This window comes from Lissotriton vulgaris, unplaced genomic scaffold (genome assembly GCF_964263255.1).
Source record: "Lissotriton vulgaris unplaced genomic scaffold, aLisVul1.2 SCAFFOLD_1619, whole genome shotgun sequence".
Taxonomy (NCBI): domain Eukaryota; kingdom Metazoa; phylum Chordata; class Amphibia; order Caudata; family Salamandridae; genus Lissotriton; species Lissotriton vulgaris.
This window is the reverse complement of record NW_028242499.1, coordinates 4,737-31,214: the sequence shown is the minus strand read 5'-3', so window position 1 is coordinate 31,214 and position 26,478 is coordinate 4,737. Positions and strand designations below refer to the sequence as shown.

Here is a 26,478-nt window from a genome sequence, read left to right as displayed (position 1 = left end):
GATCTTACTTTTTGTAGTGATTCTCTTGGATTCGCAAAGGTTTATATGGCATAATATACACTGAATAACATTTTATCATTATCACTGTATAATCGTAGGCCATGATTTAGATTTAAAAAATGCATGCCTGAACTGAAATAGTCTCCAACTTAATTTTCATCTATGTGTGTTTGTGACTTCACTGCCCATGCTACATTCTTAAAAGGTGTTCAACTCGCTCCTTTCTCCTTCCATCACTTGTGAAGAACATCTTAAGACCCTTAGATGGGGCAGCAAACGATGGACTGCTTGTTATGTAATGTCATATTAACAAAATCTATAAAACACACAATTACCAAAGGACTACATGCGCTATGGAAAGTGAGCTTCAGAAACAGGAGGGCAGCTCCTAGAGGCTGATGATTATGGGGAGAATGACTGGAGACAGACCCTGGTCTTCAATTGGCATCTACTTTTCAGTAGTGAGCTGTCATATCGAAGCCATTGCAGAAAAATGCCTAAGCTGTCTCAGTAGACTTTGTAGACGAGACAGAGTTAAGTGCAGCTAAAGGAAATTGGCACAATGCAGGTGCAAAGTTACTAAAGCAGTGACAATACCTCAGTGGCCAGGAAAGGAAGACTTTAAAAAAATTCTGAGATGAAATGAACTAGGCACGATTGAGGAAACCTGGTCAGATAAAGATAAATGGCTGTCAACCTGGACACTCAGGCTTTATAGCTTTAACTGGAGGTGGAAGAAAACCGTGTCAACAGTCAATAGGAGTTAAGTCAGATGTCCCTATGCCCATTAACAACCAGGTTCTCAGTCTAGTCTGCGTTAAGCTTTAACTCAATGTCCAATAAATGTCAGACAGCTGGAGCGCCAAGTGGGATCTTTACCTAGATACAGTAAGAGCTGGTGGCCAGTGTATATACCGCATCCCATCTCTCCAACCCCATCTGGTAGGATGTACCAATGCTGAAGAAGAGTACAGTGCCATAAAGAACTTTGGGTCCAGGCACAGACTAGCAAAAGCTCAACACACTTTCACTGAAACGCACATTTAAGCAGTAGAGATAAAAGTTTAGATATTAATGAAAGATGTCTAGATGCTATGTATTTATGCATTTCGCTCAGTCAATTGGTGTTGCATTAGGTGTACTCTTACAAGAGGCACACATTGCTTAGCTACTAGGAGCGCAGCCTTTCATCGCATTACACAGTGCGGTTTTGTTTTGCTGCTTGCGGATTGAAATACTCCTAAACCAGTCTTGGTACTTTGCCTGTACTCCTCGGGGCTGTGATAGAGGACTATTTCAGACTCCGGCTACTTGGTGAACTAACTTATGAGGAAAAGGGGGTTGGGTGAGGGGGTGTGCGATGATGGAGGGGACTGATCACACCCTTTCTCCTGAGGGATAAGTGGGGTATCTTCCTTCAGAAGATAGTTGTCAAGTTTGAAAATCGGAGGGGGCACAAAGTCAGTCATTCCTTTACTTCAGATTTGGGATTCTTGGTTTCAGAGTTAAGGTTCCCAGTAGTACGGAGACGACAATCGCAACTGTTAAGCCAATTCCCATCATTTTTGCGGAGCATTTGTCATTATTTTTGGCACCCAATGGGGCTAATAAATCAATCAGAGTACTTGTAAAGCGCGCTACTTACCCGTGAGGGTCCCAAGGCACTGAGGGGGGGGGGGGGGGGGGGGGGGGGGAGGGGGGGTGCTGCTACTGCTCGAAGAGCCAGGTCTTGAGGAGTCTTCGGAAGGCGAGTAGGTCTTGGGTCTGCCGTATGTGGGTAGGGAGGGTGTTCCAGGTCTTGGTGGAAAGGTAGGAGAAGGATCTGCCGCCGGAGGCCATTCGTTGGGGACAGGTAGGCTGGTCCGGCATAGTGGAGTGCTTTGCGTGCGTGGGTGAGGAGCTTGAAGGTGATCCTCTTGTCGACTGGGAGCCAGTGTAGGTCTCTCAGGTGAGGGGTGTTGTGGCTGCATCGGGAAACGTTGACGATCAGTCGGGCGGAGGCGTTTTGGATGAGTTGTCGTAGGTGTTTGGCTGGGATTCCTGCGTAGAGTGCGTTGCCGCAGTCCAGTCTGCTGCTGACGAGGGCCTATGTCACCGCTCAATATTGTTTCGTGGCAATCCACTTGTAGATCCTGCGGAGCATGCGGAGGGTGTTGTAGCAGGAGGAGGAGACGGCGTTGACCTGCTTAGACATGAAGAGGGAGGAGTCGAGGATGAATCCTAGATTGCGTGCATGGTCGGTGGGTGTTGGTGCTGTTCCCAGTGTGGTCGGCCACCAGGAGTCGTCCCAGGCTTAGGGGGTGGGTCCGAGGATGGTCCTTCGTCTTGTCAGAGTTCAGCTTCAGAAGGCTGCTCCTCATCCAATCAGCTACGGCCTTCGTTCCCTCGTGGAGGTTGGTTTTGGCGGTGTGTGGGTCCTTGGTGAGGGAGAGGATGAGCTGGGTGTCGTCATCGTAGGAAATGATGTTGAGGTCGTGATGGCGGGCCACTTGTGCGAGGCGGGCCATGTAGACGTTGAACAGCGTTGGGCTGAGGGATGAGCCCTGAGGGACGCCGCAGATGATTATGTTGTTGGTTTCGGATCGGAAGGGTGGGAGGGGGATGCTCTGGGTTCTGCCAGAGAGGAAGGACGTGGTCCAGTCAAGAGCCTTCTCTTGGATTCCGGCTTCTAAGAGGCGTGTCTTTAGAGTGCAATGGCAGACCGCGTCAAAGGCGGCTGACCGGTCCAGGAGGATGAGGGCTGATGATTCGCAGTTGTCTAGTTGGCGCCGGATGTCATCTGTGGCGGCGATGAGGGCTGTCTCGGTGCTGTGGTTTCATTTGACTCCGGACTGGGACGGGTCCAAGATGTTGTCTTAGAGGTGGCGGGCCAGTTGCATGTTGACGACTTTCTCAATGACCTTTGCCAGGAATGGGAGCAGGGAGATGGGCCGGAAGTTCTTGAGGTCCTTGGGGTCCGCTTTGGGCTTCTTGAGGAGGGCGTTTGTTTTGGTGTGCTTCCAGCTTTCCGGGAATGTCGCTGTTTCGAAGGAGATGTTGATGACCTTCCGTAGTAGGGGTGCGATGGCTGAGTCTGCTTTGTTGAATACGTGGTGTGGGCATGGGTCAGACGGAGATCCTGAGTGGATGGAATTCATGACCTTGCGTGTCTCGTCGTCATGGACGTTGGACCAGGAGGTCAGGCGGTTGGCGCTGGTGGTGTTCACTGGGGAGGTGGAGTCTGGCGTAGTCGGGGCGGTTGTGGTGTTGAAGCGGTCGTGGATGTCAGTGATCTTGCGGTGGAAGAAGATGGCTAGTGAGTCGCAGAGTTCTTGTGAGGGCGGGATGTCGTTGGGGTTGGAGAGTTCCTTTACGATGCTCGAGAGCTCCTTGCTGTAGTGTGCGTTGTTATCCAAGCGGTCTTTGAAGGAGGATCTCATGGCTAATCTGATGAGGTGGTGGTGTCTGCAGGTGGCGTCTTTGTGGGCTGCGTGGTTGTCCGGTGTGCGTTCGTGTAGTCATGTCTTCTCCAGTTTCCGGCATGCGCGTTTAGAGGTCTGGAGCTAGTCGGTGAACCAGGTGGGTCTCTTGTTTGCGTGGCTGTTGGAGGGTTTCTTGAGCGGGGCGAGGGTGTTAGACAGTGGATCGACGACTGCGCCGAGGTTTCGGGCTGCGGCCTCTGGGTTGGTGGGTGGGTTCTTGGCGAGGGAGGTGATCAGCTGGTCTTTGGTGACTTTGCTCCAGCAGCAACGAGGCAGCTGTTGGGTGTGGTGGTGCGTGGTTTATTTCTTGAAGGTGAAATGGATGCAGTGGTGGTCGGTCCAGTGGTGTGGTCGAAGTCGACGTGGGAGCCTGTGGAGAAGATGGGATCCAGTGTATGGGTGGGCGGCGTGGGTCGGTGCGGTGATGAGTTGTCTGAGGCCTAGGTTGGCGAGGTTGTCGATCAGGGTGGCGGAGTGGCGTCGTTCTCGAGGTGGAAGTTCACGTCCCAGAGGAGGATGTAGTCCGTGGAGGTGAGTGTGTGGGTGCTGGCGAGGTTGGCGATTGAGTCGCTGAACTGAGCCCGGGGGGGGTCTGTAGATGAGTGTTCCTCTGAGGGTGGTGTGGGGGAGGGGGGGGGGGTTCGGTGTGGCTCCGGAAGTGCAGGTGTTCGGCGGTGTTGCGGGCGTAGTCTGCGTGGGTGACGACCTTGAGGGCGGACTTGTGGACTATGGCTATTCCTCCTCCGATTCAGTTGGCGCGATCCCTACGGGTGATCTTGTAGCCGTCCGGGACGGCTATGGTGATGTAGAGCGCCGAGGAGTCGTTCCACCAGGTCTCGGTCAGGAAGGCCAAGTCTGGGGCGGAGGTGTCGAGCAGATCCCAGAGCTCGACGGTGTATTTGCGTGCGGAGCGGGTGTTGAGGAGTATGCAGCGGAGGTGGTTGGGTCCAGTCCTTGGAGGTTTGGTGGTTCTGTCGCAGTTGAAGCTGCAGGTGTGGCAGGAGAAGGGTCCATTTCGCGGCGGCCTGAAAGCTGGTGTGGTTTCGGCCGGCGTGGAGGGTGCTTGCGTCATAGTGGATTCTGGTGTTGTGGCGTGGTCCAGGGGTTCTGGTGCTGGGCGCAGTGCGCCCGCTGCGCGGATGCTTCTCGGCCTGCATACAAGGTGGCTGGGGGGCTGGGGCAGCTGGGAGGCGGGAGCAGGGAGGCGAATGGGTGTGCAGGGGGGCGGGGTCGCAGGGATGCAGCGGCGGGAAAGGGTCAGATCGGGAGTGGCGTGGGGGCGGGGGGAACTGGTGCACAGGGCAGAGGGGAGGGAAAAACCCAGGAAACTAGGAGGCAGCAAGGAGGCAGGAACAGGCAGTCAGGTGACGAGCAGTAGCGTTGGGGCGACCTGCCTGCAAGCAGGGTCAAAGGTCACAAAAAAGCACAGAAAGGTCACAAAAAACAGGGGGAAACCAGTAGCACAGAGGCACAAAAGTCGCAAGAAAGGGCAGAAAGGTCACAAAAAGGGCAGAAAGGTCACAGAAAATGGGGGGAAACGAGTGGCACAGAGGCACAAAGGGGAGTAGAGGCAAAAAAACGAGTGCAATCAGGGGAGCAGAAGGCACGAAAAACGAGTGCAATCCGGGGAGCAGAAGGCAAGAAAAACGTGTGCAATCAGGGAACCGAAGGCAAGAGAACGGGCACAGATAAGAATGCAGGCACGGGGGGGGGAGAGACAGGCCACAGTGGTCACAGACACCAGAAGACAGTATGGGCAGTACAGGTAAGACAGACAAACAGCGACAGTGATATAAACCTAAGGCCTACCACTGGCCACCAGGGATGAGGCGCAGGTGGTAGCCTGTGGGTGGTGGAGGGACTCTACTTCTACAGCAGTGGCAGCTGGGGCAGGGTCAGGACACAGGCGGAGCTGTGTGGTGGGGGAGCGACCTACTAGCAAGGTCAAGGGTCGCTCCCCTGCCTGTATCAACAACATTAATGTTACCATCTGCAGTAATGCGGTACAGCGGAATATACCAGTGGGTAGCCTTTCCACTTCTGTGATGGATGACTGAGAATAATACGGAATTGATCGGCTTGGATTCCTAAAATGTCACTTTTGAAGAGGGCTGGCTTGCTCCTGTGAAGAATGTTGGGCCTCCAAGGGAGGCCCCAATAAAAAAAATACCGTTGTGTTTACACTCTGTAAGACATCCATTTGTGGTGCATGTGGGACCCAGTTTCAGTGTGCTTTAGAGTACCAAACTCAGTGATTGGTTAGTCAGAAAGATCACAAAATAGGGCCCAATAAAGTCCAGACGTATACAGCATAGTGAATTGTGAAAACCCCCATATTGAACTCTCCCAATAAATAGAAATTAAATTTTACAACAGAACACTTAAATCAATTGGGACATCAAGAAAATTACAGACCACCCTGTAATTACAATTACCTATAGATTCATCTAACATAGCTTACCTAGCACAGAGGTCACGCAAACCCTAAAACTAACTGCAATTTTGAACGTAAATTTATAACCCAACACGAATGCAAACACTAAACTTCACTCAAACTCCTCTACAAATATAACATATATAACATGCCAATATATTGAAATAAGACTATATATTATCACTCTGAAGAAATGTCAGCATTTCACGGTTCTCAAAAACAGGAAAACCTGGGTTTAGTGACAGTCCTGAATGTCGGTCTTTGCAAGGTGATTAATTTGCTCTTCACTTTTGTTTTTTCTGACGATCTGCCACCCTGCCCCTTCACCCCTCCCTGCTCTCCAAAGGACTGCTGCTGGACTGTTGCATGCTAGTGTACTAAGCGGTGATATGTAGGTGTGCGCTCCGTCAGTCAACAGAGCTATACACAGTCAACCTGTAGAAACAGTTCAAACCTTCTAGCAATAGTAGGAAGGTCTCCTTACGCAATCGCTTGATGATCAGAAGAGAATGTACATATTTGGCTTATAAACTAGTCGCAGACTGGTTGTACAGTGATCATAGCGAACAGTAACTGGTATCTCTTGCTGGAGAAAACATTAAATGACTCCTGATCAACAAATTTAAAAGACACAAAGGGGAAAAAATGTAGTTCCATTTTCCAATGCGTGAACTACAGTAGCCAGCAGTGATAGAAGATGCTGTTCTCTGACACAATCAGATATGATCATACTGCAATAGACTATTTGAATAGTGTTACATTTCCTTGACTGTTTTGTATAAAAATCAGCCAATCTCAAGATGTGCCAGAGGACAAGAAAGTAAATTAAAGTGGTGAGCGCTCATGTTTCGTATATATGGACAAGGGTACTATCCAAGTAAAGTGTTAAAGGATAAAAATAGTGAAACCAAATTTAAGATCTTGCCTACACAGTGCAAGAACTGTGCTACGAGACGTATTATTTACTGTTCAGTGGGCTTACAACCCACCCACCTCATACCATTAGTTGTTTTTGTTGTCACTGGTATGCAAACTTTCGACTCCTCCCCGGAGCATGAACCAAGTACATTTATTCTTCCTAGTCTTTGTGCAATACACTTTTTTTAAATTGTATTTTATTAAAGCGTTTCTGCAATATTCCTGGACATGCAATGTGCTTTCCTACTTTGACCATAGGCATACAGCTTCTTATCTCGGTTACTTCCATCCTATCTGCCGTCTCTATTAACGCTTTAGGTACTTACACCCACAAATGTACTTCTCTTCGCCACACCACGCCCCTTACTTGCAGCCATGTACCAGTTATGGCTAAAACACATTTGCACAGCCAATAGCTCTTGCATTTGCAAAACCTATTGGCTTTTCCAATGCTCGTTTCCTATAGAGACTGTGACCTCTTTTTTCTGCAGGGATAGTCCCCTGGAAGCCCACAAGTGCCACTACTGATACTAGGTGTGCGGAGTACAAAGGTTGCGTAGTCTTAATTCCACCTCATTGCCTCTCTAATCCACCCACAGACACAGCAGGTCCTTTTTTTATACCACTCTTGCAGGTCTGGGCTTACTCTTGGTCACGTTTTTCCCCATCATTCCCTTCTTCCCTCTGTATGTTTTCCGCTCTTGCTCAGGGACAAAGTTTGCCGACTACAAGTGCCAGTGGGCCCAGTCTCATATCAAAAGCTCAAATTCAGTACTGTGTATGATACAAGTAAATCTGTACATAATGAAGCTCGGACTCTTCGACTATTTACAATGACCAGAACAATCCATAAGACAAGGGAGGTGGTTTTGGACCACGTTCTTGGCCTTTCGGGATACTGACTCTTCACGCTGACCGGCCATCAGCTGCAAAAGTTCCTGCCTAAAAGACACCGGAGGCTGCACCAGCAACTCACCGGACCCGCTTCGCGGGTCCCGCAGCGCGGCTCTAACCGCGGGAGTCTCTGTTCTTAAAAGGGCTGCTGTTTCCCGACTGGCAGGGCTGCGAGCACTAGGCAGGGACTCTGTGGACCAGGAGTCCCTGCGCGCCCTATCACCACCAGCTGGGCTGCTCTCCCTGCTGGCCCCGCCCACCCGCCAATCACGCCCCCTGCTATCTTAAGTTCGCCGTGTACCCGCTGCGCGGGAGCGCGCCGGGAGAAGCCCGGGACAAGGGCGGGACCGTCTGTGGCCGTCTGTGGTCGGACAAGGTTGGGTTGGGCCTGAACCCCTGGCAAAATCGATTCTCATGTAATAGGTGCTCTCCCCTTATTGTTTGGGACCCGAAGGTACATTGAGACTGACTGTCTTTTAAAAGGGAGGGTGACACTGTACTCTAAGGGTAGTAGGTAAAACAAGTTGGAAATCATTATGCCTTTGAGATCAGGGAAAGAAGGATTAGTCCAGCTACAAACATCTAAGGGAGTTGTTTCTGGCCCACTGGACGCTTTCATCACTAGAGCCACAGGGATTTTGGAGAAAGAAATAGAAATGGTGGAAAAAAGGTTGTCCCTAGATTTAGTTATGGCAAGCGCTCTTCGTTGGGTGGCTTGGCAATAGCCAAAAGTCCTGTTCCCCATGCAGCATCTAACTGCATTTATTCTATGAAGACTGAGGCAATAGTCCATGTGGATGGAGAGGGGGTGGCCCTACCTACATCTCCGGTCATCGATGTCCCGAAATCAAATGTTTGCCAGCCAAGGGAGGGGGATGAAACCCAGAATAATGGGGACAACGAACATAGTATGGACATCCTTTCCCAATCTAATGATTCCACTTCATCTACCCCGCCTGAGGACGATCTTATGAGTCAGAGATTGATATCTCGCAAGAGAAAGCACGATTCGAGTCCCCAGGGGGCAAAAGACTTAAAGCAGCCTAAATTGAATGACACACGTAGTCTCCTTTTACCAGTCCCACACCCACCCTTAAGTTTTCCTAATGTGTATTGTCCCTCCTTCACCCCCTTGGGGTCATCTAATCCTTGTCCAACATGCCTCAATAGTGATGACATTCTCTTGGTCAAAATTGAGGCCATGTTCAAAACTATTCTGCTTCCAGTCTTGGAGCGAACAAGGTTGATGACCTCCAAAATCGATGCTCCGGAGACCGTAGTGAATACAAATCTGGGTTTATTGCAAAAACTAAACACCCCTAGTTCTGCTGCAGGGGCTCGTAATCAGACATTATGTAAAACCAAACCAGCCAGTAATTCCCCAGCAAATAAGGTAACTAAGTCAGCACTAACAGGGGTAGCTATTAATAAACTCATAGTAGGGGCAAGGTCAGTTGATACATCTAGCACCGCAAGTGGAGGCTCCCTGACACATGCTCCTAAGAAAAAAGACTTAGCTAAATCCAATTTAGATAGAGCGAAACCATCCACGACAGATGCCATGGCAAAACCATCATATAGTACCCCAGCTCAGCCACCTAGTAGGCAAAAAATTAACCATCAGCCTACCAGGACGCAGTTTGTGGGCAAACAAAGCATGAGCTTAGCTCCCCGCGTAAACCTACCCCCGGAGGCAACCCAATACACTATAGTTTTAACTGGTGTTGCTCCCTTAAGAGATGGTATTAAGGAGACACATGGGGACCTGCGTAATAAGGCGATATTTTGGCTAAATAAGAACCGTCCCTTACCACCATCATCTCCAACAGAAATTCTCTATGTGAGGAGAGTAGATTGGGTGGGTAATGGTACCAAAGATCTGGAAGGGGACCGTATCTTAATTTCATTTAAAGATCCCTGGGTGGTTGATTTTATACGACGGAAAGCCAGATTTGCCCGCCAGGGTGATGTACAATCCCTGGGTCTTGCGTATTTTTATCCACACAGACATAGCAACTACCCCCTAGGCCCAACTCATTTGAGAGTAAGAGATGGAAGGTATCAAGGGTTAAGAACACCTCACATACAGCAGTACCCCCTACTTTTTAACCACTTTGGGCCCCTGTCTGACTTGGAGCAGATAGATTGACTGCATGCACCAGGAACGAAGAATAAGCCTGTTGATGTTATTGGGAATGAGGCACATATATTACATCAAGCCCCAATGGCACTTGAATCCAGCGATCAGTTTGTACCTGGTGCAGTGGCAATAACAGTGGCTATGGTAGAGGGGGAAGTCTGGATAAAATTGATATAGAAGAAATGGTATACACCCGTTACAACGCATCTTTTACTCCGCACTACCATTACAACGCGACTTTTACAACGCATACCATTACAACGCATTGCGCTGGGGGGCGCTCTAGGATAGGGAATAAGTATAATTTACTATCCAACACCTTCCCTAGGGTCCACGGGGACTGGAGTTAGAATAGTAAATTATACTTACCACTATCCAGCACCTCAAAGCGCTATGCGTTGTAATGGTATGCGTTGTAATGGTCGCGTTGTAACGGTAGGTAGTTGTAATAGTATGCGTTGTAACATGGTACATCCAGAAGAAATACGGGAGAGAAACATGTTTACACGGACTACCCTAATGACTCCCCTGTCCACCGCTAATCTCGCACAGAATACAACAGAACCCACTCCAGAAACATTTAATATAGTGTCCGGGAACGTTTGCGGGAGTTAAGGGTCGCATGGACTCTGAGGATTGGCTTGAGTTTGTTGATAAATATGATGTTGTGGTACTACAAGAAACCTGGGCACCTGAACAAATTCATAAGGCAGGCTTCATAAACTTTTTTAAACCCGCAATCAAGAGTAGTAAAGGGCGAGCATCAGGGGGCCTGATAACATGGGTAAAACAGGCATCGGGATATAACATCACCGAACTTTATGAGGATAATCCTGACCTACTGGCCATCAAACTGAGTAAGGGAGGCGGACAGGATATGATCATTATTAACATTTATTCACATGGCCTCCCAGGTGGTCGGTGCCCTGCCATTGTGGATGTCCTGGACAGACATCTAGCTGGATTGAGCAAAGACACTTTAATTCTTCTAGCGGGTGATTTGAACTGTACAATTGAGCCGCTCTATGTTGCAGGGGATAGTTGGGCCCCGGACTTATTGACCAGTAAAACTGTCAAAGCAATGGAGGCTGCCTTGAACTGGACTACACTATGCCTCACTTGGGAGTTAAGGGCAGTAAATGGACGCTCTCTCTCAGATCTTGGTGCCAACTTTACCTTTGACAATGGACTGAGGAAGAGTCGTATAGACTACCTCCTTTTGAAAATGGAATTCTGGTCACTGATGGTCGATATGAAAGTTGTCCCTCGCCCAGAAAGCAACCATAATCCCCTGTCACTGAAATTAAGGCTGCATGGTATGGAAAGACTGGAAGACCCAGTTCCCCTAGGGGCAAGGGTTGCTGTCCTGTCTAATGATCGCAGGAGGCTGAAATGGTCAAACCTATCAGGAGATGAGACCCTACAGACCAATATTAAGAATGTGGTTTTGAATGCATTAAATGAAATGATGTTAGAGGATATAGGGAGGGGCAGTTTAGAACCTAACACCATTATGGACCTGCATGAACGCTGTTTTGACCAGCTCAAGCTTCTTCTTTCTAAGCCATGCCAGAAGGGTACAGTACGACCACACGGTATTCGGGAAAAGTGGTACAATAAAAAATGTAGGGAGGCTCACAGCAATCTTGTTAACACTGTCAAATCTAGAAATATGTGTGCTGTAAAGGTGGCTAGGGCCCGGTATAAAAGAGCACAGTGGGAAGCTAAAAGGGAGTGGGAGAATGGCTATTGGGCCGATCTCTTGGATGCTTCCAAGATGAACAATCAGACTAAATTTTAGGATATAGTAAAATGGGGAAAGGATGTTGATTTCCGTACTCCAACCAATCATGTGTCCCCGGAAGATTGGGTAAAACACTATTCGACCCAATTTAGTATGGAGGGCTCTGATCCTCCGCCTATGTTGGATAAGTTGTACATAACGCCCACATGCGGGGAAAAATTGACCTTCACTAACATTGAGGCGGAGTCTGCCCTCGGTTTGACTCAGCGGTGGAAAGCACCAGGGGTTGGATCTTATACCTGCAGACTTGTTCAAAGCAAATACCGACCTCTGGTTGCCATATATAACCAACATAGCCAATGCGATAGCAAAAGGTGCAAGTATTCCCAAATCATGGAAGGGGCAGAGATTCTCCCAATATACAAAAAAGGAGACAGGTCAAATCCGGGCAACTATCGCCAGATTAGTTTAATTGACTGCCTCCAAAAGGTCATCGCACGAATGATCTTGGCTAGAGTGCAAGGGTGGATGGAATCGGAAAATATATTGTCACCTATGCAGGCAGGCTTTAGATCGGGGACGAGCACTATTGACCAGGTGTTTCGATTCCGTTTAATTTTCTGGAAGGTGGTTTTGCTCGGCGGTGGCACCATCTTTGCCGCATTTATAGACCTGAAGTCAGCCTTCGATTTAGTGCCTAGGGGCAAACTGTGGCGGGTACTGAGGGATCTTGGGTTACCAGGAGAACTACTTGAGTTAATTATCAAAATGCATGAAGAGAACTATGCAAGGGTGAGGTGGGGAGGCCAAGGACAACGTACAGATTCTTTCCCAGTCACTCGTGGAGTTCGTCAGGGGTGTGTCCTTGCGCCCACACTTTTCCTGCTCTTTATTGATCAGGTAGTCAAATTTTTCTCAGCTAACCATACCGATGCCCCATCGTTGGCAGGGACAAGATTCCCTATGCTTATCTTCGCCGACGACACTCTACTCCCATCTAAAACACGGAAAGGCTTACAGCGGGCCTTGAACTGCTTTGAGGAGTTGTGTGAAAAATGACCTCCTGGTAAACGTGGGGAAAACCAAGTTCATGGTTTTAACAAGGAATAACTTTGTCCGTAGCAATGTAACTATGAGTGGGGTCAACCTGGAACAAGTTGAAACCATGACCTACTTAGAGGTCACTTTGGACCGCCGCTTGCTATGGAAAGAGCAAATCGCTGCTCAACAGCTAAAATTTGCCCAACTCACTGGCTGTCTTTTGCGAGAGCAGAAGAGATCCATAACAAAACGGGTTACCCCAGCCTTGAAAATTTATGATACCAAAATAAATGATGCCATACTCTATGGCGCTGACCTATGGGGATTCATGGATCTCTCGAGTCTCTACAAAACCCAGTAGGGTTACCTCAATCCTCTCCATCGATACCTCTTTGCCAAGATCTGGGTTGCTTTCCAATTAACGATATGGCAAGATTTAGAGTAGTGGCTCTCTGGAGGCGTTTGTGGACTTCCCCGGATCTTACTCTTTTTGCAAAGGAGTTAGCAGAAGTGAGGTCGATGGGGGGCTCTGGAAGAATCCCTTGGCTTCGCTCTGTAAAAAAGAGCCTACAAGATATGGGATTAGAACACCTGTGGGCTTCTCTTGGTACCAACACCTTTCCATCAAAAAAGGAATTCTATCGGGCCTCGGGCCTCGGTTCGCCAATCCCTGGTAACTGCTTCCAGCTCTGGTAGTCTTACGGGAAGATTCCTAAGCTTCAAGCTGGCCCCCTCCCGGGAGACTTATTGGGATACCATCACCAGACCACTGGACAAGAAACTTTATCACCAGTTTCGAGTAGGTGCCCTGCCGCCGAATTCCTTTACATCATCTTGGGTCAAAGGAACAACAAGCTCCTGTTGTTGGTGCCCAGGCCAAAAGTAAACCGAGGGTCATCTCCTGTTTGCCTGCCCGCTGTATTCAGAGCCTCGCACTAAATGGATAAAACCCCTGTTTCAGCGCCTCTCATACAGAAGGTCTTCTGAGGCGATCTGGGTCCTAAAAACTAATACCTCAGAAGTATTTGTGGTATGCTTGGCTAAATTTTTAGGCTGGGCGTGGGCAATAAGGGCCAGAAGGAACTCGCATCATTAGTAGGTTTAACTATGATATTTGCCCCAATGCATTTTTATTGTAATTTGTACATTTTAGCTTTTTTTAGGCCAGGTTTATCTTTGTCTTTGTAATTCTTGGATGTTTAATATTTATTTTTAGCTGTGATTCTAGTGTAACTGAAACGCAATACGACAATATGGTTATTGTTTTCCCAATCAATTGTCTAGTGGTTTTATCATCGAAATAAAGACTTTAAAAACCTGAAACCTGAAATAAACTAAACCACTCTTTAGAATGGGATTGACTAAAGCCAAGGAACTCAATTAGTATACAAGCTTCAATGTCCACTTTAGGTTAAGACCGAGTGACCCAGAAAATGTTCAAGTCTCTCACAAACAGGAGAATCTCCTACAGAAAAAGAATCATTTTGGGCAGTACACCGATGCCAAAAGAAAGACTAGACTCGCAGAGCGATCCTGGGTGAGTTTAGGATACAGTGTTTGGCCAAGATGTTTGGTAGACATGCACTCAAAAAACTGTCATTGGTGCTGAGACAGTCTTTCCAAAAGTAAAATGTCTTTATCTATATCGCAACATGAGTAATATGGAATCTACACCTCAAGTACCAAAGGGAAATGTAAAATTATATTATATATATATATATATATATATATATATATATATATATATATATATATATATATATTATTATATACACATATACATACATACTACGTATCGAAGGGTTAAAACGGTCAACAATATATACGAGATAGTAGTCACCTTTCTTGCGCAGGTTTAGATCCGATAATAGATTTACATGGTGCAGAAGATAGAAAAATCTAGTTGATCGCACCATTTCATATTTTCAGATCACAATCCTCAAGTGATCAACCAGACACAGGAAGAAACAGAAAAAGATGGGCAAGATTTAGTTGACAATGCTCAGAAGGAGAGCAACACCTAACACTGGTCGCATAAGTCGAGATCAGGGTGCTCCATCGCTACAGGCATCAACAAGAATATAGCAGTTTTGATCAAAGTGTACTAGCTTCTCAACTGGTAAATCGGCTGTAGGGAGGAAAAGCAATGATCGAACCTTTTGATTGCTGTTAACAATTCTTATCACCAATCGCATCAAGTGAAGCCCGATCTACCAATAGACGAAAACACAGTAAAATGGGTTTGGTCTGATGATTTAGATCACAAAAAAACTCGATTGAAAATTAAGCAGTTGCTAAAAGGTAGTGGAATAAAATTGTGCAAGCAGTGCACAAAAAATAAAAGGTTAAGGCTTTGATATAGTGACATTTTGGCAACCACTTTTAAACCGATGGAAAATGGGGGGGGGGGGGGGAGTTTAGACCTTCCCATAGATTAGTCACAATTCATGTAAAGGACAGTTTAGAGTAGGTCTGGGCAAAATTACCACCAGCAAACGTTCGCAATACTCAGTTTTGTACTTTCTTTTAAAAGCACTATGCTTACAGTAAATAAATACTTTCTCACAAAATGCCGGTAGGAGACTGGTTTGCACAGAAAATTTCTCACCTTGAGACATCCTGTGCACGAACCAGTTCCCTGACAGAATCTCAAGACATTTTAGGCCAGGTGCACTCCAAGCGGGACAGGCCTTTGATTCCACTGGTCATTTACCTGGTGGGCTGGCACCCTTGGAGGCTGGTTTTGAAAGCTCTCAGTACCCCTCCCCCCAAAAAAATTGCAGCAGACATTGTGAGAGGCTTCAAAATAGATAGGGTGGTTGTGAGGAACAGAGAGAAAGCGAAGAGAGAAGGAGTTGAGCGAGTGGCTGTGGAAAGAGATTGCAGTAGGAGATGAAAGAAGCTGAGCAGGTTATCATTTTTGCCAAGATCACAGATTAGTGTAGTTTCAGGACTTGAGCTGCGTTCTGCCGGAGCTGAGCACCGGCAGTTCTAAAAAGCATGTGCTGTGACGGTTTCCAATCTGGCTCTCCATGTTTGCCTTCACCCTCAGGGTGAAAAAAAATATAAATCTTAACTTTGCAGCAGTTCCACCCTTCACCACCTTGGATGTAACTTCAAAGGGACTCGTTATAGTTCTTTCAAAGTCTCATCGTGTCAGAATTGAAGCATTTTTAATATTGTATACAACAAAGCTATAGTTGTTGCTTATTTATCAAATGGCCCGAAACAACCACTGACAAAGCCAATAGCCCTGGCTTGTTTAGGTATGCTACTTGTCGCATTCTATATCTGGATGCAATGACAGAAGCAGCAAAATAGCAGTCCATGGCACAATATGCCAAGCACAGATTTTTAGCGTATGTGTTCAAGCCACATCCTTTTATTACATCTGGCACGCCCCTTTGAGGCCCCCTCCAGTTTTCTCACCCCTCTTGAAGCCCTGCGTAGTTCCCCTTTGCATTTACCTATTTGCACTTCCTACGATCACATTTTTTCCTTCACTGAAGGGGCGTGCACTGTACAGCGCAGAGTTCAAAGGAATAATTTCCCTGGATGGCGTCCAAGTGTTTAGTGAGTGCCCTCACACTGGTTTATTCAGGCTGACAAAGGCGCGTTTTCACAGAAACTAGCCCTGCAGCGCCGTTAATATCAAAGTCGTTGGCACTGGAAGGGGTCGAACAAAGCTTCCAGAAATGAAAAATGCTATTTCGCCTCCCAGGTGAGCTAAAAGGTTATGTGCTTGGCAAATCCTTTGGGCGAGCTTCAAATTCACGCCTGAGGCCTTGTTGCCATGAACTGTATTTTACTGAGAATCTACCAACCCATGCCTTAAACTGGCTGCAGCTGTGGCTCACAAACGGCTGCAGCAAGGGATGCTGGGAGGTTTGTCACACAGTTCGTACTGTATGGGCCGCTCTTCCCTTCACACAGAGCTCTTTGTAGGAGAAAAGCTTCAGTTGAATGGAGCCAACCAAAGCCCTAATTTCTAAAAACTCTTTCCTCACTGACGGACATGCAGCAGAATGAAGTCTGGAAAAGCAAAGCACACACACACACACACACACACACAAAAAGAAAACACAAGAAACAAGTGACCGCCCGCGTTTATTAATCTTGGAAATTGATAGTTGTATGTATAGAGTTTACGGAATGTCACACAAAAGTGTCATAAAATTGTAAGTGATACAATCACTGCTACAGTCACAATCTGAAGCTGGACAAGGTAATCATTACCGTCAAAGAATGACTGACTATTCTAATGCAGTGAAGCGAGGCAAAAATTCACCCCCTCACCAACCAATCCATACACAGCGCTTTGTAATGCACTACATTCCTCATTGTCCTTTCTATAGCTTGTCCTCCCAATTCTGTGTACGTTTGTGATTCAAAGCACTCGGCTAAACCTTGTGACAAATACTGCACATCCTTGGACACAAAGGAACACAATAGTACTGCAAGGTCACTTAACTTCTTTAGGCTTTCATTTTCAGGGGGTTCCAAAGTTCAGTAGTCACAGCTAACCCTTTAAGGGAGGTGTGGGGTAGAAAACCTCCAAGCATGTGAACATATTTATTAAGATATTACATAGTGCTATTGTTCCTAAGAAAAATATAACACTTCATTCAATAGGACTTGTAACTTAAATAAGTTTTATGCCATGGCCATGACTCTGAACGTGTATCTAGTTACTCAGTAACTGTTCAACAATCCCATAGGGATGCGCACGCTCCATCAGGGATACAGTTGCAAAGGTTAATATACTTGGACTGCAGCCTACTGGAGCATCTTGCTTTGGGTATTCTCTCAAGCACATCCCATACCTTAATCCGCTTTCTGTGGCAGATCCTAGGCTTCTCTTATGCCACAAGAGGAGGCGTGCTGCTCCGCACTGGGAATGTTGGGCAGCACTTGCACCATTAGTTATCTGTTGGGAGTAGCAGCAGTCTCAGACGGGGAAAGATGGGAGGTGGGCAGGTGTGGGGGAGGTACATGGGCCCTGGCGCACAAGAAAACCCTAGACAAAGGACAGTGCAGCAGCAAATCCTTATTTGTGAAACTTGGGCCTCTTATGGACCTTGGCTCTACTGACGAAAGAAGGGTACAGTGGTGGTGCAACTGCAGACATTTGGGCGACACAGACACGGACATCATACGCAGTCAGTCATCAGACAGAAGATGAAGCTCATAGGCTTTCAGAAGCCACAAGGCTAAACTCACAAGGGAAATCACCAATGTGTCTGGGCAGCAGAAGACAGGCTTCCGGGTTGAGTCCTTTCATCCGCCTCACTGCAATGCTGTGAATTACTGAATTTGGGATCTGGACTTACCAAGGCTGGTCCTCTATACACAGTCAGTCTACCTGTAACGTCATACATCAGTCTACTTCAGATGCTACTGAGTCAAGTCTTTTCCTTGGTCATAAGAATCTAGTCCTTAACGCTCGAAGGGAGGCTGTCAAGAGAACCTCTTTCCTCTGAACAGCTGCACAGGAATTCTGGAAGTTAAAGGTGAACCCTTAAACAGGCAGCTTATATGCAGATGAGTAGCCGTTGCCCTCCAATCAATTAACTGCCCATATTCATCGCTAACCCCAAACCTTCAGATTGAATCAATAAAGACATTACATTTTAAGGCATGCCATAGGTCCATGGCAACTAGCCAGACAAATGCTGTAATTTTCATATGTGAACTGCAATCCAGACATCCTCTAGCCAATCAGGTGCTATTGCTAGGGTCTGCTCTCTCCAATTCTCTAGCAGATAACAGGACGAGGGGAATGAGTAGGTAGCTCATTTCTCTGAAGAATGTGTTGCCCTTGGCATTAATTTAGGAAATCTCACTGAAGATGGTTGGTCGTCAAGCCAAGGGGTAACATGCTGGAACAGGCTTGGCCCAAGCCTAGAAAACAAAAAAAGGTCAAGCATGCTCTCATTTACATAGTGCGATTTCAAAGGTGTTTAAACAAGCATTGGCATGCCTAAGCGTGTGGGACTTGTTTGCCAATGTCTTAGTCATGTTGTACAGTAGTGAGGCAGCTGTGCAGCGTGGTTAAAGGTTAATAAAATATATAGATCAGCTCGCTGGGGTTTGGTCCATCAATTGAGCCGCACTCGCACACAAGCATGCTTTCCCCACAGCCTTTATTCGTATGGTCAGCCGCGCATGCCTGCAACTATTAGCACCTTCAAGTGCCTGACGCGTTTCAAAATTTCTTCTTCATATATATTACTCCTTAAGTCTCCATTCTTAATTTTAGTTATTTAATCAGCACATTAACCACCATGACCATGAGGCATCATGGGACTCATAATGGGCTAAGATGGCAAGACTATCAAATGGAAATAGAGGATGGACTCACGTAACCGAGAAGACCATTTCTTGGTCGAAACGTTGGTGGTGGTTATGGTTGGTGGTTAATGTGCTGATTAAATAACTAAAATTAAGAATAGAGACTTAAGGAGTGCATGGATTCTTTTGGTGGATGAAGTAATTACAAGGTTAAGTCCGGCCTCGACACCAGGCACCTGCTGTGCAAAGTGCGCACCAAATTGGGGCGGTTTAGTAAAAAAATATTATTATATATATCCCCCCCCCCCCCCAGCAGGTATGCGGACTTCACGGGGGAGATGGCTCATTGTAGCTTTCTCCACAGCCCGGTTTGTTTTGCAGTTGTGGCTTTGGACGTTGGGGACTCGAGAGAATGCTGAACACGGTTAATAATGGACTACACCTGCCACTACGGTTTGCTGTAGAAATGGCAAAATATGTTGTCCCTTTCTATCTCAGCATGGATTGCACTGTGCTAATCCTGTGCTTAAAGACTTTGAGAGAAAACCAGACATTTGAGGTGCACAGATCTAGAGTGCCGCTGGTGTGGAGTGATCTATACAGGAGCTGCTTTCCACCTAAACTTGAGAACTACCCAGAGTTCTCTGCTTCTTTTTTGCATAATTTGTCACTCTATGCCTGAAAGGAGATATATATATATATATATATATCTCTATCCCACAGACACAGGTGAGCCAAAAGCGAAGAGAAGCCACCAGAAGTTCGTAGGCATTTCACATTATTTATTTCACCTTTTGCCAGCAGACTTCCCTCTTCCCCGAGTGGGGCTGCTGTGCAAATCCTCATTTCACCTTTAAAAAGCGGGGCAGTGCTCCAAAAACCTTTTTTGAACTATGCCTCTGATGAAAGGATTGTGATTTCCTGAAACACGTCAGGCTGACTTTCAATTGCTGAAGATAGCAAAAGGTTTCTTGTCTGCTGGCAAAAGGTGAAATAAATAATGTGAAATGCCTACGAACTTCTGGTGGCTTCTCTTCGCTTTTGGCTCAATATATATATATATATATATATATATATATATATATATATATATATATATATATATATATAAAATCATCCAACAATTCACAGACAAATCATCCGGCACTCCATGGTAGGATCCAACTCAGTTTCATTTTTTCAAACGAGTTCACATCAACGCGTTTCGGGAGTCAAGCTCCCTTGCTCACGATGTTTGAACACCATTTTTTCACATTAAAATACACAAAGCAGTGACAGTAAAAAGCGATGATGGACACAGGATTGCTTGTGGGACTTCGCTTAGTAGAGAGTAGCGGCCATATTTAAATGTGTTGCTTCTGCCGGCATTCACATATATACACATGTGTATTTATCACAAACCAGTTCAATTACAAATAATTTTTTCTTCCCTAATTCTTGGTTAAAATACATTTAAGCAATTTTTAAAACCAGAAATATACGTTGGGAATATGCCTTCCTTTATTTTGTACAATTCAATTAAACACAAATTCAATCATGTTGTAAACATTTTTTGTTTGTACATTTTTAGAAATTCAGAAAGTGCAAGGGCAGTTAAAAAATTTGTTTTGCAATTTTCAGTTTGTTTATATATATATGTAAGTAGTACAACGCAGCCAGCGCTCGTCGTGTCACAGTGCTTCTCCCTCTTTTTAGAGTCGATGGGGGTTGGCAACACGGACAACAGGAGAGTGGAAGGAATGGGGCACACCGATAATAGAGGGAGGGAGAGAGGGAATGGGCAACGAGATGGGGGAAAATGTGCAATGAGGCAGCCAGCGCTGGCCGTGTCTCATTTGTTTAATGGCACGTGAGGAACAACAGAAGGGTGGGAGTGGAAAGGAATAAGAAACACTGACAAATGGAGGGTGGGGGTGGTTTGGGAAGAAGAAATACAGATTGTTTTTTCTCCCCCCCCGCTCCCCCTCCGCAAACAACAAGAATGTGGGGGGAGGAGAAAGAAGAAATAACTCCAAACTAAAAAAAACGGTACCTCAAACGCAACCGTTTAAGGAGCCTAATCAAGATGAAGCAATCAGTACTTGGTCTATGCTCAACATGACAGAAAAGGAAATTAAACCAGCATGTGAGCTTAATACGAGGCAGAAAGTAAGAGTGAAAATGAAGCTACGGTATGGTAAGCAGTGGGCAGGCTTCGAGCCCCTTGTAGAACACAATATCTCTTACAAGGGAGAGCATGTGCACTGTTGCAGTGGACACTGAAAAAGACCTCAGCGATTAGCATTTTGTGGGGCGGGGTGAAATGAGAGGAGCAGCTAAGGGAGACCTATACAGTGAAAGGCAACTGTCAACACGAATCACCATCAAACTCTATGGAGAACCCAACAACGTTAGTGGCATAATACAAGGTGGGACACCCCACCCCCAAATCCGAGTGTGTTCCAAAACTCATGTACCGAGACAGGTGAGCACACAAACGACCAGCAGATAAAAAGGCATATCCCCGCCTCCCCCTTATAATCAGCTGCCACCAACCATGGCCTGGTCATGAGGCGGTAGCCAATCATGCTAAAAAGAGTATAACTTTGAATGTAATCCAAACGTCAGAGTGTAGCACTCTGGTGGCGAGCAACACACCAAAATCATTTAAAACTAAAGTAAGACGACTGGTGACTATACATGCTGTCACGTAGACACTTTAGCAAATACATTTGACCGTACAAGGTTCATTAATGCTCTAAAGTATTGAACGGATTACTTGCTGATAGTTAGGACACCTGCATGCATTTTACATCCTTATTAATGCTAAAGAGCATGCAATACACATCGATTTTCTCTTAAATGTTAAGCAGTCTTGCTGGGTGGTACACTTGTTTTCCCCAATACCTTTGCATTCTTTTTACTAACACTGCAAACCACAGTACATATTTCCCAATATCTCTTGGAAGCTCCACCCCAATGGTCAGTAAAGCACTGCATCGATGTTTTTATCTTCTAAACTGTTCACCAGTGCTGGAGCAATGCATACTTAAAACCTTAATTTAAGATACAGATGCTGCACCTAAAAGTGTTGATGGCATCATATGTTCCATGGCTCAAGAAATTATACGGTTCTCTCTTCTAGGATAGGAGTGGGAGAGGTACGTTATACCCACCTTTGCAATTGTACCAAGATCACTGTATTGTCCTTAATTCTTTAAACCCAGTTTATCCCGCAATCATCAGTCATGGCGATCTGATCTTTCTCCAGGAGGGACTCCTGGTTGGGTTTAAACAAGTATCAGCAAAGCTTAAAGGTCTGCAGGGGAGTAGCTTGGTCACCAATAGTGGGAGGAGAGCTTTAGATTTTCCAACAATCACTCTGGATAGAATTTTAATATACTTTATAGACAAGCAGGGTGCATGAGAGGGGGTATTGGGGAAGTGGAATGTGAGGAAAATATGGATTGATGGGGTTACTAGGTGAGAAAATGCATTTTTTTTTTAAATAACCAAAAATGTTGAAGACTTTCAAAGCAGAGAGGGACAGTACGTGTGCTTTTTTCCCCCTGTGTAAATGTAAAATGTCCTTGTGAAATCCAACAGGCACCTCACCATACCCGACTGAAAGCATCTGTGCCCCACTATTTAACAGAAAATACATTTATTAGGGGTGTGTAACACCCTAAACACACCCTCCGAAGCTACGCCCCTGCAGGTCTGGATTTAATGTGGCAACTGATGTTCATACAGACCTTCTCAAAAGCTGCTGAGCATATTCAATCCAAATTAATTGCAATGCTTGCCTACTGCACATAGGTGGCAACGACCTGAATGAGACTGCAATGATCTAATTTACTTTTCATATATATATCTCACGTCCTTCACACATTCCTTTGAAAGCACTTCCTAGAAGGTGGAATGATAAACCAAGCAGTCAATAATATGACATAGGAGAAGAATACTTCTCCCTCTGGGCAGAGAAAATGGTAACACAGACAAATGCACTGTTAAAAACAAACCAAACCTGAAAACAGCTTTGTTTGAATACGAGGTGGGACTTTATCTTGAGCTGGTAGATTACCAGTCTCGATGCACTCCCTATCTGGAGAGGATGTTGCAGGGCGTCCAGTTCATCTTCACAAAGTGGAAAAGTAGGTATTACCGCAGCATTTCAAGAGTTTGAGGAATTCACGTAGTCTCAAAGCAGACCTTCACGTATCCAGGACAAAACTATGATTTTCCATTGATAATGCCTTTCCTACAGGTCCCTGCAGGGCCTCTCTCCACTCCTATTTGAAGGTATGTGTTAAAACTTAGTTACCTCGCTGATTAACAGTTGGAATTGTAGTTTGCAATGCAACCCACAAAACTCAGCAAAGAACCACCAGTTTAAAAAAGACAGACATCAGCAGAAGCACCCTAAACACTTAAAATTTGCCATAATCCGCCAAGTCTTGATCCTTAACAGAGCCTTCCACCTCAACTAAACTCACCCCAGAAGGGCACCTTCTAAATACACTTATAACTCAGTTTTCTCCAGCAGTGCACAATGAAGACTACTTGACATGTTAATGCTCACCATGTGACACCAAAGCTGTGTATGTGGCATCAAAGTCAAGTACATTTCCCACCAAACACAATAGCATTAAGTGTAGAAGCATATAAATGTAGCTTAAACATTGCCTAGAGATGCAGCCCGTTAATACAAAAAAATAAAAATCTGCATAGGGAAGGCATTGGGTAACGGACTGTCCCTAAAACGGCCTCCATAAGGGGGGCCTTGTCCAAAGCTCTCCTATTCCCCTTGTTGGGGATGGATCCAGCATTTATGCCCTGGAGTCTCGAAGACCCCGCTGAGAGTCCACAGCGACTAGGGCCCAGCCGGACGTCAGGCAGGGTTACTTCCTAGTCTCCACACGGTGTCTCCTACCTCCCTCTCCCACCTCTTCCCTCCTTAATTCTTTGTTTACCTCCCCAATTACTTTCCTCTCTCCCCTGAATTTCTCTCCGCCTGCCTGCTTTGTTTATCCTTATGCCCATGCTATGCTTATGTAACTCATGAATATTGCTCCAGCAACTGATAAAACTGTGTAACTATGTTCTGAAACAATGTTCTTCCTCATATAAAGCGCTCCGATACCTCCAGGTCTAGCCAGCACTATATAAAACTTTTCAAATAAATAAAATTAAAAACAGCAAAGCTCTTGGTCATACTCATGAATACACATAAAACAAAAAAATCCAATATGGATCAAGCTCAATTTATTGTCACATTATTCAAAGCAAACAATTTCTCACCTAGACATTTAACAAACCTCGGATAACCATAAACCGCCTTTATTGCTTCATTAGCAACAAAAAAAAAAACACAAAAACAAAGCGAATGGTGGAACAGGATGACAAGGAGAGGGGGGATACACTGTGCAGAAGAGGGTCTGGGAACGTCTCACAGGAAGGTTGGAGCTGAGCAGGAGGTTTGAGGGTGGAATATGAAAGTACAGAAGGAGAACGCAGTGAAGTGAATAAATGTCCTTGCATAGTGCACAATACATAATGATTTGCCTCTAGGCGTCACAGTTATTTAAAGAACGGAACCGAGATACTGGGAGATCATGTGGTTTTTCAAGCATCACACAGTCTGCTTCAGTGCGGAATTAAAGATTCAATCCCAGGTTTCCTAGATACAAAGTCTGCAGCTTAGTTGGTTGGGCACGGCTAGTACACAGAACAAAGTGTGGGTGGGAGGGAAGGGGAACACAAGTGGATTAAGGTGAGAATATAAACCAAAGGCACAGAGAGAAGGAGCACAAAGAGAAAGAATGAAAAAACAAGCAGAGTGAAAGCATGCCAAAATGCGGAGACATGCAAGCGCATAAGGGAACTCTCTTGCCCAGGAAGCAAGGCCACGTGCCACAAGGAGGAGGCAAAAGGGGTAGCAACAGCATAGGTAGGTGGTGGGCAGAAAGTGCAGGAAGATTCTGAGCGATGGGGCAACTGAGTGTGAGGAGGGCAAATGGATGCTGAAAATAGGTGGGGTGTAGAGACGCTTCAAGGCACGGGCAAAGTGGGCATTTGCCCAGGCCCCCAGCATCAAGGGAGCCTTTGGGAAAATAAACGTATCTTCACCTATGACGTATAAAATCAATATAGTTAACATAGGGATTGAATTAGTAAAATCCTCGAAATTAAGCTGGCGGGGGGGGGGGGCTATGCATGAAGGAGGAGGGGGCACAGTGAATTCTGGAGAAGGAGGGTAGAAGTTGGAGGGGGTACAGAGAAGGTGGGTGAAAGACGTCACAGACTGTAGATAGATATGGGCGAGTAGCAGGGATGGGTTCATAAAAACAGGTATTAACAATAGAAATTGGTTACTAGCTGCAACAAACTGTGCTGTAATAAAACCAGCCCTTCTAGAAACAGGATCGGACCCGTCTCCATTCTCACACGCCATGGAAGGAAATCCACCCCCTGCGTGGGAGCCGCAAAGGCGGAATCCACGTAAAAGCAAGCAGCCCCTGTGCCATCAAACTCAGGAAGCAATAAAAGACATGCATTCAGCAAAGAACAAACAGCTGCAGGGTTAACGCGAATATTCATTACAACTGCTTCCATACACAGAACTACAGTTAGTGGAAAAACACGTTTTATCGCTTCGTTTCGGAATCACTCCACTCGCTCCCCATGTGGGCAGAAAAACTCCGTTCTGTAAATACAGCTCTCGCCTTTGTGCTGAAAGAGTTTCCAATTTCAGTTTTCTGAGCAAAAATAACCCCGGCCCCATCCCTGGGATTTCATTTCTTCCACCAAATGGAAACACAGGGCAAAGTCAAACACTTCTGGTTGTCTGGTTACCTGCGATGTGGGAGGATTTGTCTTTGTGTTTGGCGTTTAAGAGCTTTCGGCTGATAAATATGTAACCGCAAGGGCACGATTTGCAGGCGACCGGAACCTGAAACGAGAAAGTGAATTCAACTATTTTACAGAGTAAAGGTTTCCAAGAGGTAGACCACTTAAAAAAGGAGCGTGGGTGGAGGAATGAAATTATTCAATAGGCGTCGAAAAATAACCCCGACATAACTTTCCAAGGGACATTAGGTAAAATGCATGATGTGTGTGTGCACTACCCTTCCCGCCTCCCCACAGCGTTTGCCAACTCACCATAACACTATGGAATAAAATGAGACAAAGTCCAACAGAAATCACACTTGGTGGACAAAACCCAGGTGGGTGAGATGGGATAATGATCTCCCTGGTGGAAATTATAATGGATGGTTTGCACCACATTTAATTGAGGCCAATGATTTAGATACTAGTCTAGGTGTATCAAACAGAAAAACGCAAACAAAGGAATGTGTTGTAATCACTTGAATCTAGGTTGACAGTTGAAAAGTCACATTTAGAAACGGTTAAGGTTTGACTCAAACATTGAGAAAAATAAAGTTGAAAAAGCCGAAATTTACACAGTCACATAGTATTACACCCCAATACCTACACTAAGTTATAGTTATATAGGATTATTTATTTAGACTGATTTAATATAGCCATGTATTGCACTGAACAGGACACCAACGCA

The 26,478-nt window shown here is 45.8% G+C and overlaps 1 protein-coding gene across 1 annotated transcript in view; it reads right to left on the bottom strand.

Moving 5' to 3' along the window:
• Positions 1–25,854, bottom strand: part of HDIP1 (HDAC and MIER1 interacting protein 1) — a gene marked incomplete at its 5' end in the record, with an annotated part of 62,720 nt that extends 36,866 nt beyond the window's left edge. Inside the window, one exon of the mRNA XM_086948330.1 lies at positions 25,758–25,854. Coding sequence (XP_086804456.1) covers positions 25,758–25,854 — 97 coding nt within the window. The remainder of the gene's footprint in view (positions 1–25,757) is intronic.
• Between the last annotated feature and the right edge of the window lie 624 nt (positions 25,855–26,478).